General features: G+C 51.0%; 1 protein-coding gene across 2 annotated transcripts in view; it reads left to right on the forward strand.

The window, feature by feature from the left end:
• Positions 1-17842, forward strand: part of LMX1B (LIM homeobox transcription factor 1 beta) — a 98277-nt gene that overhangs the window by 74644 nt on the left and 5791 nt on the right. For both annotated transcript variants that reach the window (XM_059715763.1, XM_059715764.1), the window contains 5 exons: positions 10101-10333; positions 13431-13609; positions 14008-14085; positions 14454-14520; positions 16184-16345. In XM_059715763.1, the coding sequence (XP_059571746.1) occupies positions 10101-10333; positions 13431-13609; positions 14008-14085; positions 14454-14520; positions 16184-16345 (719 nt within the window). The remainder of the gene's footprint in view (positions 1-10100; positions 10334-13430; positions 13610-14007; positions 14086-14453; positions 14521-16183; positions 16346-17842) is intronic.

Here is a 17842-nt window from a genome sequence, read left to right on the forward strand (position 1 = left end):
CCCGTGCGAGACACGTGCACCAGGTGGGACAGCTCGGGCGCTCCCGCCGCGCCGTGGGCCTGGCTCCCCAGCAACGCGGACACGCAGGGGTGGGGAGCAGCGTTGGCCCGCAGGTGCAGCGCTGAGATGCCTAACCCTCCGGCTCAGCTCCGTCGCCTTCATCTGCCCACGTCGCCAGAGGCAGGTTTTGGCAGTGGACGCAGGTTCCCGTTAACAAAAGCGTCGGGCTTATAGAGCACGTGCTGCAATCCTGCAGTTTGAATAAACACTGCCGTCGTGTCATTAGCATCAAAAGATGATTGAGACATTGAAATACAAATAAATCCATATTAAAAGAGCTGTAATCTACTGCTTCTGGTTGACGTTTGTTAACACTGAGCTCGTTAACGGTGGCTCCCTATTACAGGAACCTAACTGCAATTCCCTGCCTTCCTTTCTCTCGCAAGGTATTTGTTCTGTCTTCCCTGCAGAAGGGGACGGTGCAGCCCCCCCGCTCCGTGTGGTAATGCCGGATAACTTCTCCTCTCTAATCTCTGGGCATCTTTCCTGTGAGGGGGATGCACTTTGGAAGGGCAGGATTGTAAAGAGAAAGTATGTGACTGGAGTGGGAAAAACAGAAGCAGCTTTCACACATTAAAAGTCAGGCTAATAGACAAGGACTCTGTGCAGAGTATAGCAGGGCCCTTTGTCAGACAAACAACAAGTTTTCATGCTCAGATGGGGATTCTTGGGTTAAATTGCTATCTTTGAGTTCTGAACACGGAAAGGTATTAAAGTGGAATTAAACCTTTACACAATCCAGCTCTTGTGTCATTCAGGATTTTTTTTAGGTCTGTTTAATTGTACATAGCAGCGGGGTTCTGAGTGACTGGTGCTCTAAAGAAATAAGGGGTAGGGCTAAGTCTGCAGCCCACTGCTCTCTGCTAATCCTTCTTGTTCCTTGAAGAAGGATTTACTTTTGCTGCCAGCTTGTGAAAGACTTCCCTGGTCCAGAAGAGATTGTTGTGGCTTTCCCGGGGAGGTGTGGTTGCTATAGCAGGGAGTCACGCCTGGGTATTCTTTCAAACCCTACTGAGAATGGGCCCAAAAAAAGCCGAAGAAGAGTAAAACTGGGGATTAAAAATTGGAACAATGGGAGACAGGAAGATCGGAGTGGGAGCAAACAGGAATTACAGCGCCAAAAATAATGCAAAGTGACAAAAAGAGGAAATAGAAAAATAATAGCTGCCAGTCTGCCTGAAAAGAGAAACTGCTACAAAAGAACAATTTATTTTCCACTAACAAAGAAAATAACAGGGCATTTGGGAAATAAGACACAGGCTTGTGCTGTAGCATTATGTTGGTCCGTACTGTACTGCAAACACTTGCAGCGAGCTCCGTGCGGCAGCCCACCCCGGCTCTGCCCTGATCTGTCTATTCAGGACCGCGGCAGCTTGGCACGCCGGTGTTTGTTTTCTCGCAGGCCCGCTGCTCACGGATTTCCGTCTCTGCAGGTTCGGGGCAGGGCACCGCTGGAGCTTCGGCATAAATGCCCTGCTGCTGGGATCGTGAATAACAGACCCAGCTTTGCACCCTGGTTCGCAGCCTGAACGGCCCCCGAAGCACCGGCGGTGGCTGCCTCCCGCTTACAGGAGGATGAGTCCCGCAGCGCTTGCCCAGGGCTCCTCGGGCCTGGCCCGGCCTGTCTCCTCCCCCGGCCCCCATCATTAAGAGCTCACCCATCTAGCATTTCTCCGGGTTGATACGTCCTTCTTCTAGACTCGTTTCATACACACATCAAACGGGAAAATCACTGCACGAAGACTGAACTTTTCCCACTGAGTGAAGAGCATTAGAAAGAAGAGCTTGTCAATTGAGAAAAGTTTCCAAAAAAAGAAAAAGGGAAAAAAAAGTTAGCTCTGCATCTAACAGCAAATCTCTCCAAATGCCTTTCCTGCACCCTACTGTTTTATATACAGGGGATGCAAAGAGACGTACCGGATGAAACATTTTGTTTATAAAGTGTCTGTATTTTGTTTTATTTCACATGTTTTTGCAATATAGATAACAGATTACAGCACAAGCTTCCACTGCCTTGTGCAATAATGATACTATAAAGCCTTTCTAGGGGTATTAATAATAGATTGTGTTGATGAGTTTGGAGAAGCTGGCAATAGACCCCCTACTGCAAAGACATTAACACCACAGGACTAAGGTATCTTTTCCTTGCAAATCAGTTGCTAAATTGGCTGTGCTGATGGGTTTGGGCATGAGCTCTTATATAGCTTCACTGCAGCAGGCACAGGAAGTTATTTTGTTTTATACTGGCACATACCATTTTTTCTTTTTAATGTTCATAGTTGAGAGGAAGGGCCTGTATAAATTCTTTCCCTAAGTCATTCATTCCCTACACCAGTCAAGAAATAATTTATAAATTAAATTTGAATTGTATTGGCACTTGATTTTTTTCTTCTTCTTTGCAAGTGAAAACTGAAGCCGTGAATCACAGACATGATTTCCCTGCTTCCTGGGCCTTTAGGGTGAATTTCCATCTAAACCGATATTAGCAGGATGTCACCACGTTGACAGCAAGGTGACTTCAAGGAAGTTGTAAATTGAGAATGGCGCTGAGCGTGCGAGGGTGGCGAGACGTGCCAGAGACGGGACTGCCCCCTCTCACGGGGAGGCCAGGGAGGCCTGGCACGGCAAGGCTGGGCGACGAAGCAACGCAAGGCTTTGCGAGATCGGGGCTGGGCGCGGGGTGGAGAGCTGGAGCGCGGCGGGAATCGAGCTCAGTCTGTGTGAATACCTGAGCACAGATCCAAAGAAGGAATCGGGGAAGAAAGCCTCGTCTGCCCAGTGGAGTAAATACAAAAACCTAAAACTCGTGGTTCCAAAACGATGCCTTTCTAGTATGCTCTCGTTTTCTGTCTGTCTTCTTGTCTGGGTCCAGCACGGCTACCAAGCACACCCCTGCACAATGGCGTAAAGGGCATTTTAGTGGAGGCTAACAACTGTCCTGCAGGAGAGGTGCACACTGCTTACTGTCCCTCCCGTTTTCGCAGCTCTCTGATCTGTGTTAGACTAACACAACCGACTCAGTCTGCGTGTGGGTTGTGAGGATGTTTTGGATCCGTAGACAAAGGAACTCCATTTCCCAAATGTTTAGGCCGCCGGAAAGTATAGTTCTAACAAAATCATTGCATCTTGTTAATCCATTAGGCTTTTTAATTGCAGCTATGACTTTATAAATTCAATTGAAGCGCTTAACTTTTATAATAGTTTCTATGCTTCAGAACAGATTAGGAGAAAATTGCAGCCATAATCTGTACAGCACAATTGCCGTGCTATAAAGAGGAAAGGGAGTAGCTGGGAAGAGCAATTGGATTCCCAAAGGTGGAGCACAGTGGAGCAATATCAGTGACTTTGTAAATGAAAAATTGTTTTAATTCCCTGCTAACAGCAATGATTCGATTCTTCATAAATTTTTCCATCAAAGTGTTGTAAGGAGGAGATGCCATAAAATAAAGCTGCCTGGCAGTGATGGAAGACAGAAGAACAAAGTGGTCAATTAGGGGGGGAATATTAAGCAGAGAAAAAAAATCCATTCTGCCATGTGCTGCTGGAAGCAAAATGCTTGAAAGCCCTCTGCCTTTGCCCGTGTACGCTCCAGTTCGGGAAGATGTGCTCTTTTTAGGCGAGCTCTGATTGAGCAGGATGTCGTGGCGCACACGCAGCCTCTCTGAACTACACGTGGATACGTGGGCTTTCCTGAATCGGGGCTTGCTTCAAGTGTTTCTTTTCGTGACCGCCGGAGCGCAGGTCTGCGCCCATGCCGTGGTGCTCTTGCTTGTCGGAGCAGGGAAGATGACTGAGCTCCCTTTCAGTAGGGGCAGTAAGGCAAGATGGAGCTTCATCAAGCTGAGGAAGGAGCTGTGCCGTGGTGCCTGTGGCGCCACGATACAGGGGTCCCTCCGGCTCTGCGTCCCTGCCCCGGTGATGATGGACAGCCATTCCCCTGAAGGCCGTGTGGTGCAAGACGGCCGCGTGGCATGGAGTGAGGGGTCTCACTGCCGTCCTTCCTGACCAGCGCCCCTTCCCCAAACCCCATCAGCAGCCCTGGCATCACCCGATGCCAGCAAGGAGGCCGCAGGGGGAATGGGCAGGAGATCCAAACCCCTGAGGGGTCAGGGCCGGGGCTCCTGGACACGGGGTGGAGTCTTGAGCTGCTGCAGCTCATGGCGAAGCGTGCACCTGCAGGCTTCGGGGAGCCCATCCCGACCTGGCATGGGCTCTGTGTTCACGGCCGGTTGCTTTTTAAACTGCAGTGCCCGTAGAAACAGCAGCACGAAAGTGTCAGGAAGGTGCTCGGAAAGGAGCTTTTGCCCGGCCGCGCAGAACCGGCAATCCAGAGAGCGGGCGGGCAAGACCCACGACTGCAGCAGGAGCAAGGTCGTATCCAGTGATACGAAACGTGCCGTGACTTGCACAGGTGACAGCCGTGACCCTGACAGCTGGTCACGTAGGATGGAATAGCGCAGCCTTGCATGACACCAGCTCCAGCAAAGTCCCTGCCTAACTTCCACTGACTTCAGTGTAGGGAAGAGCTCGCCTGTCATGTGGCGTCACGCTTCCTGTTATAATTACTGTAATACATACAAATACACGTGCATATTATCTATCTATCTATCTATCTAGCTATCTCCTCTTCAGCCAAATGGCCTAGCCAAGCAAAGAAAAGTTTAAGACAGCACAAGTAAGATATTCACTGATCTCTCAGAGGGGAAAAAAAGCACCAGACTGCTTTTAAGCTCTGCTGCCAATGGCCTGGGATGTACACCTCCGCTTAGACGGTGGCACCTCGCAGCGTGTACCGGCTAAAGGCAAGCACCGACGCGGAGTCATCCTAAGCACGGGGGTGGGAAATAAATACTGTCTTCGCCTTTCAGTATATAAGAGGATGCGTTTGTGTTCGTTTCCTTGGGAAGTGGTACTTTTTCTTCATAAACCTTTTATCCTTTATGCCGATTTTATTGGTACCTAGAGAAAGTGAAATGGTTTACTTCCACTGAAATTTCAGATATGAAATTGCCTTTAATAAAGCCATTCATTATTTTTTCTGATTGTAGTTTTTAAATGTTCCGGTATTTCTCAAAAATAATTGTGTTCTTTCATAAATCAAAGCGTTTCAGTCTTCCTTTTGCACATCTGGGATGTTTCAAATGTTTAGGATTTATTATGACTAAGCAATGCTTTCCTTTTGTATATGCATTCATAATCTCTAAGACACAAAAAAAATCCAAGACTCCTTTGCTTTATATATAGCTGGCATTTCCCCAGTCTAAGTCATAGGGGAAAAAAACCAGTTCCATCTAAAACATCTCCTGAAGGGTAATAGATGGCATTCATTAGTCATTTAATTTTTCTCTTACTAAAATTCGGTTGTGTAGAAAGCATAATACATCCGCCTGCAGTTTGGACACATTCTGTACTGAATGATATGAATACCAAGTGAGTTCTTGGCTGACGTGGAGGTACAGCCATGCTGGTGATGACATATAAAAGCCATGATCCGGGGGGAGTTAAAGACCGTACAGTATTTTCCAAAGCCAGCGATCACCAGCTTTGTATTTATGACCTAAACAAAACTAGGTGTCTGCCACGATTTTTTCCAAAAAGCCACATCAGAATTACAGAGAAAGGAAAATGATTTAAGGTCTCCAATAGTTAGACAGCAGCATCTGTCATTTAGCATACATCAAACATAGCTTAATAGCTGCCTAGTTATTGCTTCACTGCAAAGGTCCAGTAAATACGCAAACAGACTGAACCAGGCTATTTTTATAACGCTGTCCTGTTGAACAAACCTCTTGAACCACACTTAATATGAACAGCAAATTTTACACTGCACATCGAGATCTCTCAGCTTATAATAAATTAGTTATAATAAAACAATTAAAATCTATTTACCCACAAACAGAAGGAAATGAAGGGCCCGGGGTGAAGCATCAGAAAGGTAGAGGGCAGGTTGTTAGGACATTATAGGAGTAAACAGCAGAACAGTGATTCTCAGGAGCAGAGCAGGGTCACATTTAAAGCAAGATAACTCCGCTAGAGATAATAAATCAGTTGTACATATTAAACACCAGATGGTTCGGCCCTATGCAGGAAGGCGCATGGATCATATAACTGTGGCTGTGTTTGTAAGGATTACCGAATCAGCCTCACTGCACAGGAATATCCTAACAAATAAAAGCTTTATGGCTACTTCCGCTGGTGGGCATTTTCATCTACTGTTTAAAGACAGGGCCACATGTCTCAGACATCTTGTTGCCCCTAAAATGGATGCAAAATTAATTTAGTAAGTTTGACCATTTTTAAGATGCAGTGTGTGTTTTGCTTTCTAATACTGTAAAGTTGTTTCACAGTGATTATTACAAATACTCAAATGAACAAAACAGCCTATTGTTCCAAGCTTTAGCTCAGCTAAATCCCCGAAGTGTTTCAGGCATAGATGCAAACACACTTAAAAAAAAACACTATTGAGTTGTCTTTCAGAATTGTCCAGGCAACAGAATTTATTTATAAAACTCTTGCAATCATTGATTCAAAACAAGGTTTTCTTGTTCTGCTTTTCTCCTTTGTCCTCTTTGAACAATTTTCTTTGGAATGTTTTCGTTGTGCTTAGGAGTCAGAGATTTCCCGGGGCTTCTAATAAAGGCATTTGATTTCCACTGTGCATACTTTAACGAGTCCAAGGATTTTGAGGTTTGACGTTAACTTGGGAGAGCTGGAGATAATCAGCAATGGGGTAAAAAGTCAAGAGTTATGCAGATTATTTGTGAAATTTATAGAAGGCAAAAGAAACGTTTCTCCAAATGTGGTTAGAGCAGCTTAGCTCAGAACATCACATGTCTACCCTTAAATTATTGCTTTGATTGAAACCTCCGTCGGGGTGACCTGTAAAGTATTTCTGCTATCCTCAGACTTCTCAACAGGTTTATTACCATTGTTTATAAAATGAGCAGTCTAATGAGCAGTGTTTTAGATCACAGATATCAAAGTCTGGTCATTTGTCAAGATTAGTTTCCTGTTGTGAGACTGCCTTGTGCAAAAAAGTACATAACCCTGGGTTACTTTCTGGGAGCTGAAAAACCTATAAACACTCTATAAGATAGATTTAATGAAGTTTTCATAATCCGAGAATTAAATCCAAATCACTGTGGATTGTGTGTGTATATTGCTCTATACATATCACATGTTGCAAATTTCTGACTGTGGATTATGGCATTTTACTATGTTGCCTAAGGATAAACCCAAAGGAAGGCAAGAAGTTCACAGAGTAATGTCAAGCAGAAATATAAATCTTTAGCCATAATTGGCAAACTGCACAAGTTAGTATTACATTGATGTAACTCGTTACAAGTCAGAGACCACCTACGAGAACGATAATGCTGTGCTGCAAGTACTCTCCACCACTAAATAATATTTTAAAGTTACATGATAAAGCACCTTCCATCCTGAATGGAAAGCCACACTTCACGAGGCACGGAGACACGGTGCAGAGGCGGGAGGGGGCTGGATTGGTTTCCTGTGCGTCTGTAGACAGGAGGCAGGCTACTTTATACGTGTGCTTATTTGCTGTGGTGTCCAGCACTCCTGGTGCGGTCAGCCTCGGCCTCTCCATCAACCCACGGCATTGCTGTCGCTCTCCCGGGGTGACGGCGGATGGCACAGCTCTCTAGGGGGTCAGCTTTTCTTTGGGAGAGAAATTAGGGACGCTGATGTGGGGTATTATCTCACGTGATCTGGTTGTTTGCCCACCAGGCGCCAGTCTTGGTTGCCTGGAACAGAGAGGGCCAAAGACTATCCCCTTTGCCGAGCCCAGCTCACATGCCCCTGGCTCCAGCCCAGTCCCCCTGCCTCCGGCACAGGCCGTGCACACGGGAGCGCCCCGAGCCCAGGCGCGCTCTCACTTGCCCCGCACGCCGGGGGCTGCCTCGCTGGCTCTGCAGCCCGGGGGGCCTGGGTTCAGCTTTGCCTGCCAGACCGGGAAAAACATCACTATCCCCAAGGAGCATGTGGGCAGCGCGGCTCTGGCCCCCTCACAGGGGTCTTGCGGGACGTGTCCCTGCTATGTCCCCCTTTCTCGGGAGAGTTTCAGTATTCGGCGTTCAGTTCGTTAACAGTAGAGGCAATAACGCTGGATTTGCTCTGTATCATCATGACTGCAATGCTCTCACGGTGCCTTTCTAAAGGACCCCACCCCGCATGGTTTTAGGATTATGGCCGCTAAGGTCACGCTAAACAATAGCATTTATTTGAACTGCAAAGAAAGCCAGGGAAGAAACCTGGAAGCTGCAGCAGCTGAAAGGGCATCAGCAGCCTTGCCCCGCTCGGAAGCGGCTACCCCACGTTGAGTTTGTCCCATCCCTCCTTGTAGCCACCCATTGAGTTGTACTGAAGCGTGCACAGGTTCACTGTCACCACAGTATAAATGAACTGATGCCAGTCAGAGGAGTCGCAGGCCTTCACACCAGATTTGCTAATCTGCCGACTCTTCAAGCATGCTCCATCATAAAACACCCTCCTTAGACAAAAGGTGCAAGCTTAATTAAACGGAGGCAAATAGGTTTAAGCAGCTAAACAGAAACAACTTTTTTAAGCAGTTAGAAATGTTTGCCTTTTTTTTTTTTAAAGTTGTTTAATCCTTTTAGCTCCTTCATTACGCATGTGCGCCAGCTATTTGCTGTTTAGGGATTTACCGGCTAAAGCCTTTTTATAGTTTAGTCCAGTTTAGCAACCAAACGCAGCGGCAGGTTTTGTCCCCGTTTGCACCTAGCAGCGAAAGCAGCTTCAGGGAAGTCCTGGCGCGGCGGGACGGGAAATGGTGGCGTTTGCTGGAGGGGCTCACGGCGCACTGGGGCCTTGGCCCCTTGCACCCCTCGAGAGGAGCTTGTTGGCATGTACAGACCCAGGCATCTCTTTCCCATCTCGCCCGTGTGAGACCTGCCGTCTCACTCCAAAACGAGTGGCTGCCATTTTGCTGTATTTTCTCAGCGGAAACAAACCAGAAGCCCCTCAGGGCGGCCCCAGGAGCCGGCCTAGGCCACCCCGAAACAGGTCCCCTGTGCCTTGTCCCCGGGAGGTGGGAGCTTGCAAAGAGAACAGCGACAGGGCTGAGCCGTCACGATACAGTTACGCGCACGCTGCTCGCTGCGCTGCCTTGGGGAAGCCCCGTGCCTTCGCCTGACGCGTCAGAGCGCTGCCGCAGAACAAGGCTGACCCGTAGCAGCACCGAGCGCGCCGCGTGCCCCAGGACGCGAACCAGCCGTTCACCTGCCTGGGAATCGCGCCTTTCCTGCAAGCTACTTCAGGAACGTCCCAGGCATCACGAAAGCGAAGCTAAGTCGGGGGGTGGGGAGCGTGGAGGGTTGAGCAGGAGTGGCGTGGCGCGCGGGAGCAGCGATGGTGCGGACCGAGCCAAACGCTGCGCCCTACCTGGGCTGTTTCACATCCCTGCAAAAGGGACAGCCCCTGCTCGGCCGGCTGCTGCGGTCCCAAGGAAGGCTTGGCTGCTCTGGCCGTCTCCGAGCTAGTTCTCTTCCCCCACAAGCGCCCGAGTACTGCCCTCCACAGAAAGCAGCACACCAGCAAGGGGCTCTCAGAGGATCCGTGTAGAGCAGGTTCTCAGTCGCAAATCAGCAGCAGCATAATAAGGCTTGACTCATCCAGAAGCTGAACCAAACTGGCTCTGGCCTGAGCTTTCAGGGCGTGGATAACATTGTTCCATTTTATTTCTTGTGCCTCTAGCCTTTTTGATTCTCTCTCCCAACAGAGAAGCAATAACACACTAGAACAGAGGTACCAACCTCCAACCTCACTAAAGCAAACGTGTAGTGGGAATCTTATGAGGGGTCCAGATCTTAGGGACTCCGCAAGCCAAAGGGGTGCAGAATCCACGCGGTGCCGCTGGTATGGCGGTGTCCAGAACACGCAGCTGCCAGCGTGCCGAGTCACTTTGCAAACTGATTTGTGGCCAAGTCAGGCTGCCCGTTCCCAGCGCTGCGGTACTGGGATGCACGTTCTGACGTTTCCCTCGTTGCCTTTCATTCTCGCAGGCTGTTTGCTGCTAAGTGCAGTGGCTGCATGGAGAAGATTGCCCCGACGGAGTTTGTGATGAGGGCCCTGGAATGCGTTTACCACTTAAGCTGCTTCTGCTGCTGCGTTTGCGAGCGGCAGCTGAGGAAAGGGGACGAGTTTGTTCTGAAGGAAGGACAATTGCTCTGCAAAAGTGACTATGAAAAAGAAAAAGACCTGCTGAGCTCCGTGAGCCCGGATGACTCTGACTCAGGTGAGCTCTTCCTGCACCTCTTCCAGTTCGAAAGGCCACCAGGGCCAAGCATCCTCATCCGATTCTGCAGGACTGCTCGCTGCTCAGCCAGCCTTTGTAGCGATGGTGCCTCCATCCTCGTACCCACGGGGATCGGTGCGCTGCCGCGTGAGCGCCACTCCCAACTATCTAACCTGGATCTTCCCTCCTTTAATTTCAGGCCATTGCTCACTGTCCTATCCCTTAGCAGAGGGCAGGAATAATTTACAAGCTGCCAAGATCCAGACAAGTGATACTGTCCTAGAAAAGCAGGGTGGGTAGATCTGTCTGGTTTCGATGGCGGAGGCCTGATCCAAAGCCTGCTGTTTCCATCCATTTCAGCAGCAGATTGGAGCTGTCACAGGGCCCACGGCTCCTATGTGATGATGGAGCACAGGTTGCACGTGCACACGCTGACACCGAGTCAGGCCTGGACCATGGGCTCACAGCCATGGCCCAATTCCTGGAGCTCTCCAGGACAAGTTTCTCTCTGCCGATCACACGCTGTTGTGCTAAGAAAAGTCACAGACCCAATGGAGACACGTCCAGGGCCTGGAGGACCTGAACACTGAGCTTGGTGTTGCAGGAACAACGCCTGTAGTGCACCGCGGCGTGCACCGCAGCAGCAGGGGCTGTGCCCCGCAGCGCCGCCCTTACCACTCGCTCCCACACGCAGACGGCCCTGGCCCGTCCCGGCGGGCAAGGCCTCCGCATGGGGCCTGGTACGAAAGGGAAACCCCACTTTGCTGCGGAGGGCTGTCTCCACATGCCACTTGGCTGTTGTCTCTTCCTGCACCCTAAAGCGCTCGCCATGTCCGTACTCCCAGAGAGGACGGTTGCTGTCTGGATGCGAGCAGTAGGAGACAAACCAGAGCGGCAGAAAAATGTGTGCAGAGGAGTGAGGGACAGAATATTGTTAAAGGGTGACAAGTGGCTGCCCGTGCCCAGGGAATGGCTGTGCGTTTGTCACGGACAGTCCTGCTTTGACTGAATTAGAGCCTGATGCGTGAGGTCCAACCCCCGGGTGCATCTCAGGGAAACAACAGCGATCACCAGTCCATCGAATGCACAGGTGGCCGGGGCATTTCCCTCGGGTCCCTGGAAAGCCTGGCACTCCTGGTGCTCCTTGGACACGTTCAGAGCAGGACTGTGGTGAGGTGACGGTCGCTGCTGTGTCACGGGATGCGTGGGTCTCGAGCCACTCGTGGGCCAGTGTCCATCACAGCCAGGCCAGATCTGTAGGCCCACAAGCCCCTGACTCCAGAAGCCCGGGCTTGCACGCTCCGTGCCCCGAGCAAACGTGGGTGCTGCCAGTTCCCTCCTGGCTTTTCAGCATCTTATTCTCTCTTTACCAAAACTTGGGCCCATCTCCTTCTCTTTATTTGGACAAACCGCCCTTGAAAACTCCTGCCTGCTCCTGTCCTCCCCGTGTGCGGCTCTGTAGTAGCAGGGAGGACGGGGTCCTGCCTTCCCCTCCTCTGTTAACTGTTAACGTCACAGCAGTACACGGGCAGTCGGTGCTGGCTGGGGTCCAGTTCTTCTTTCGGACACGGGTGCACTGCCAGGGCCACCTTGAGTGTCACGAGTGCCTGGGCCAGGCCCAGCCTGCTGCAGAGGCAGCTGGCTGCGTTTGCTCTTGGCTCCCCACCCCAGGGCACACACAGTCATGCACCCGAGAGGTGAGAAGTGCTTCTTTTTATGGACAAACAACCCTTTCCCGAGCCAAGGCCAAACCTGTGGAACAAGAAACCAAATTAAAGAGGACTCATTTTCCTTCCACTGTTTAATCCTGCAAAAGCCCGAAGCTCCCCACTGCTTACGTGAGTGCAAACAACTGCACACCGCTCAGGCTGAGAGCATGTCCTTCTCCAATCAAATATTTATCCACTGGCCACAAAAGCAACTCTCCAATGAGCAATATTAACCTTCACTAAACCTTTCTGTAGAAATGGCAGGCTGGAAAGTTAATAATGTCAAGGTTATTAAAATGATGGAACTTCTCTTTAATCATTATGCAAAAGATGCTTATGGAACTGAAAGGCAATTAGATTGCTAGGTGCAAAATAATCAGATCTAAAATGAATTTGAAGTCTAATCTGTTCATTCCCTAAATGTAATCTTTGGATACATCACAAGTACAGTATGTTTCTTAACATTAAAGACCCCCAGAATGCTAATGCTTTCTGCATGAAAAGCAAAGGTTTAGTGAAATGCATGTAAGAGACCCCTTTGACTGCTATGAATCATAGCGTTTGGCCACAGATGTTGATGTGGACACAGAAGTTATTTCAACCGGGACAAAATATGTGCTTACTCATAAACCTTTGGCAAGCAAGTCAGGATTTCCCACTGCTAACCACTAATGCACACTGCATTATCAGATCACACGATCATTCACATCGAACTAGAGAAAATACAAATCATATATTCATGATAGATATGCACGCTCCCACAGAGTTTCATACAGAGGTGTACACACCCGGGGCTGTATACACTTCAGCCAGACACACTTCGGATAAGCAGGAGAGACGTGCATATGCACTCATGCATGTCTGCAGTACAGTGAGAAAAACTGCTGTAGTCTTCCATAATACACGGCAGTGAAGAAACAAGCAGTATGCTTTTAAGTTACCACCAGGCTTGCAGAAATATTTAAAAAAATAGTTTAAAACAACGGATGTCTAATCAAAAGACCTGGATTTTAACTGTCCTGCTTTTGCAGCACTAGTGCAACCACCATTTTGGAAGTTGTGATGTATGTTGTAGAATAATCAGCAAGCCCTGCTCTTGAAAACATTTAAGCATGTGATGAACATCAAGCCGATGAGAGTAGCTAGCCCTCAGTTAGGGCTGAACAGAAGCCGAAGTGCTTCCCTGGACCGTGGCAGAGAGGCTGCGCAGGCGCCGTTTAACCTGATAATCAGCCAACTGGGAGGGTGCTGGATTTGACACCGATGTAGGGTAACAGTGTTCAGTTTGCTGTTTAGCGGGCCTAGTAACGTGCTAGTTTAACCTTCTGAGAGTCCCATTGCCTGAGTGAAACAAGCAGGACTTTCACTTCCTTTTGATTTTTCCACAGTGAAAAGCGATGATGAGGATGGAGACGTCAAGCCAACCAAAGGACAAGTGAGCCAAGGGAAAGGGAGCGATGATGGGAAAGACCCAAGGAGGCCCAAACGACCAAGGACTATCCTTACAACACAGCAGAGAAGAGCATTCAAAGCATCCTTTGAAGTGTCTTCCAAGCCCTGTAGGAAGGTAGGCTCCTCCGCAGAGACCCACGCGTAGGGTGGCCATCATAGAGGACAATCCGGTTGTCCTCTGTCCTCTAGTGATACGAAACCCGACGGCTTTACGTCCTCTATTTTTCCTTTCAAAGAGAAAAATAGAGGACACAAAGGCATTGGGTTTCGTATCACTAGAGGACAGAAAACCAGCATGTCCTCTATGATGGCCACCCTACCCACAGGCTGAAAGCCCACTGAAGTCCAAGGCAGAGTCTTGAAGGAAGCAAATGTCCATGCGGTCAAAAATGAACTGATCGCTTACAGCCGGGGCTCTGGGCAGCACGTAGCGCGCCCAAGAGGAAGAGAAGCTGCCACACGACCTGCCTGATCGGTGCACGGAAGCTAATCTTTAAATGTTTCCTCTTGTAGGTCAGAGAAACACTAGCAGCTGAAACAGGACTTAGCGTGCGAGTTGTCCAGGTCTGGTTTCAGAACCAAAGAGCAAAGGTAAGCTACCAGTTAACCTCCGCACGGACTTCTCCTCTCACAGCAGGGCCCACGTCACTAAGGTCACCAGGCAGGGATGAGGCTTTACACGAGGTTTGTGCTGTGCACCCTGCACGTGCTGCACAGGTCACACGTGCATGGGAAGACCCACAGCCATGCACAGGCCCCTCTGTTGGGGGGCTCAGGGCAGGGCCAGGTTAGGACTAGGATGTGCACATAAACATGACCAGGAAAACCAAATATGTGTCCAAGAATGAACACGGAGGCCCCAGGAGTGTTTGCACAACACGCAGACTATATAGGTTTGTAATGGAACCGGATCCTTCCCTTCGGACCCGCAAGGTTATTCTGTTTCCCTTTTTATTCAGATGAAGAAGCTAGCGCGAAGGCATCAGCAGCAGCAGGAGCAGCAGAACTCTCAGCGCCTCGGCCAAGGTAAAGCCACGGTTGTGATGGACGCAAGGAGAGGGGCACAGGGCAGCGGGGTAGTTTCCAGGGTCTCTGTGCAATGGATGGGAGCGCACACACGCAGGTGTACTCTCCCTGTGCCCACCTGCACATTTATATGTGTATGTACAGAGCACAGCACGCGCAGAGCTCTGTGTTTACGCAGCTCTGGGGCCATGTTCGTGTTCTGCCGCGGGGCCAGGTCCCGAGGCCAGACCTACGGGTACCCGCCATCAAGACAGGCAGCAGCAATCTCCTCCTCCAGGCTTGCTTCTCTGCACTCAGACAGGGATAGGGCGGCCTGCACTTCTGCACCAGCCAGGTCACGCTCAGGGCTCCCAGGACCATGCAGCGATGCAGACACAGCCTAGGACTAGCCAACTGCCCTGGGGATGCTTTGTGGGGCTGGAGAAGGGATGCAGCTGGGTCCCCCCCGTGTTACCGCCGAGCCAGTCCCAGCTTCATTCCCTCCCTCAGACGGAAGAGAAGCTGGCCAAGGACCGTGGGCCTGGCCTGGATCTGAGCGGGGCTCGGTGCTGCCGCTGTGTAGCACCAGTGGCTGTAGGCAGTGGCAGCAGTTCCCCTGCGCACACATCTCCCAGGTGAATGAACCGCCCACGGGGCACAGCGGCAGAGACCCTGGGCTATTCCCATGGCTGTCGAGGGTGTTCTCCGTACTGGTACTGCCTTGCCCTGGTGGCTCCAGGCAGCACCCAGAGCCCGTGTGCTAGGTGCTGGACATGGACAGGCATTTAGAAACTGCCCCAGGAGCTCAGTCTGCTGGAGGCTGACACGGCCGGTGCCAGGCTCTGGGCCTGGGTTCGGGAAGCAACCCTGGCCAAAGGAGGTGGGGTCAGTGCTCCTTCATGCCTCTTGCTGGGGACTGAGGGGTCCTGTGGTAGCACCTAGGCAGCAGAAGGGAGAAAACAGACGAGCTCCTGCTTGCACCTGGCCCCTCGTTTCCTGTGGCCCAGGCATTCGAGGCTGGTTTTCAGGAGCCACAACGGACTGGGAGCTACCCTGGGAATACAAAACACGGTGTGGTGCCTCGGTGAGAAGGTGAAGTGGCCAAGTGCCCTGCAGACACGAGGCAGGGGAGTCCTGGCAGCGAGAGGAGTGGACGTCCAGGGCAGCACGCAGTAGTTGGGGAGCCGACATCCTAGCACAGCCTGGCTCCCAGCGCGAGCCTCCAGCTGGCAGGGTGTCCAGGCAGAGCTGGTGTCTGAGCTGGGGGTGGGCTCTGCCCCGGGCCCTCACAGTTCACGAGACACGGGTCAGCGCCGTTTGTGCTCCCGGCCGAGGCTGACTGCTGCTAGGAGGAAACGAGGGTGAGCAGGTGAAGGGACCGTGGAGGCTGATGGCATCAGAGTACCAGCCGGATGCCTCATCCTCAATTGATGGTTGTCTCTCGGGACCTGGATGGGATCCTCCTGGCTTTGGCACCGACACCGCTGGGCGCTGGTGGCTGGGGTTATCCGGGGCATTGCAGGGTGAGGAGGGATCCCTTAGGGTATTTCTAGCAACTGCACCTCACGGCTCATCTCCCCCTGCGCAGCGCGGTGTGGGCGATGGGGGGGCAGCACTCCCAGTCATACTGCCCCTCAACCTCCCCCTCGCCGAGCAGCCCTGGACTCCGCTGTCTGTTTTGCAGAAGTGATGTCCAACCGGATGGAAGGGATGATGACATCATACACACCGCTGGCACCGCCGCAGCAGCAGATTGTAGCGATGGATCAAAGCAGTTATGGCACGGACCCCTTCCAGCAAGGTCTCACCCCGCCACAGATGCCGGGAGACCACATGAACCCTTATGGTAAGGCTCTCGGCACACCGCTGGGCTGGGAACGTCTGTGCAGACAGCACGCGGGCAGTCTAGCAGTTTGTTTTGGCCATCATTTTCCTGGGGTTTGCACTAGAAGATACACTGGACCCGTACTTTTTGTCTTTACGTATTGATACGCACGCAGATGGGCAGTGGAAGCCTTGTCCCAGGCACTAAGCAACCATAGCAGCTAATTCAGAGTACAGAGCCAGCGACTTTACCACCCCGAGGCAGCCAGCAGAGAACAAACAGCACATAAACCACCCCCAAAGCTCAGGAGGAAGGGAAGAGAAGGCTTTGCTGTAGACGCTGTAGTGCGAGGGATTAAATGCATTGGTCTCAAAATGCAGAGGCAAGCATCCTCAGAAGATCCCACCAGGCATAGGCTCCAGATCTGTTAAAGAGCTCTCGTACTGCTGCTAGATGTGTCAGTACAGAAAACATCCTCCTGGCTTAACAGTCACTGACGTAAGGCGATTACCTGCTTCTGCCAGTTCCCAGTTGCAGCATTTCACGCAGGCAGGTGTAACCCAAGCCAACTCTTACACGTTACTGCAAGTGCGTTGCAAAAGTAGAAGGCTAGTGGCTCATTCAGGACAGATACAGCCTGGTATTTAAACATGCCTGTAGTTGTCCACCTGGTATCCCGCAACGGCTCTGTTCTGTCTATGGCGTAGGGCCACTCAAGCGTAGAGACACATACCTACATCTCTTGCTAGCTCTAATGGGAACAAAGTGCAGGCAGTGGGAAGAAAGTTGAACTCCATCCACACTGGTGTTTTGGTTGCAGAGAAGAGCCGGTGGTAGCGTGAGTACTGGAGAGTGGTAAAGAAAAGAGAAAAGAGCTAAGTTTCAGTGTAGTTTAGGAAGAAACCTGCAGCTCAGGTGAGCTCCAGGTGGGTTCATTTTTGTTGCAAACGCTTTGCCCAGCCCTGTAAAGGAAGCCCTCTGCTCTGTGCATCCAACCAAGCGCACATGAAACCACTTTAACAGAGTGCCTAGGAAAAGAACCAGGATGTGTGACCCGGAGCACCGTCTGGTGCCTTCACCGGTGAAGTCAGTTGAAATTGCAGCCAGTGAAGGGAAGAGACGGCTGTCCTTCCTTTATTCCAAACCAAGCCAGAAGACACGGGAGCTTGTGAAATGTAGGCACGTGCAAAGGTGTAGCATGGTCAAGGGATCCATCCGTGTCCAGGAAGGTTATGCCTTTAACTGGGTTCCCTTCCCGTGCAGATACGTCCTCTCCTGCACTGGGCCACGCAGTAACCCTGTGCCAGGGCGGAGGGCCCGCGCCTGCGCTCCTTGGCTGGCCAAGGCTCCAGGGTCGCGGTGTGAAGAGTGAGTGGCCCCTTTCCCGTGTCCATTAGGAAAAGGTGTCTTACATGCTGAAGACTGCAGTGTCCACGCCACGTGGCCGCGCTCCACCTTCTCTGCCAGGTTGCTACCCTTTGAACTGCTGGCATCTGAGTGCCAGCCTGTGCTTAAAGA

This window comes from Alligator mississippiensis, chromosome 12 (genome assembly GCF_030867095.1).
Source record: "Alligator mississippiensis isolate rAllMis1 chromosome 12, rAllMis1, whole genome shotgun sequence".
NCBI classification, from domain to species: Eukaryota; Metazoa; Chordata; order Crocodylia; family Alligatoridae; genus Alligator; species Alligator mississippiensis.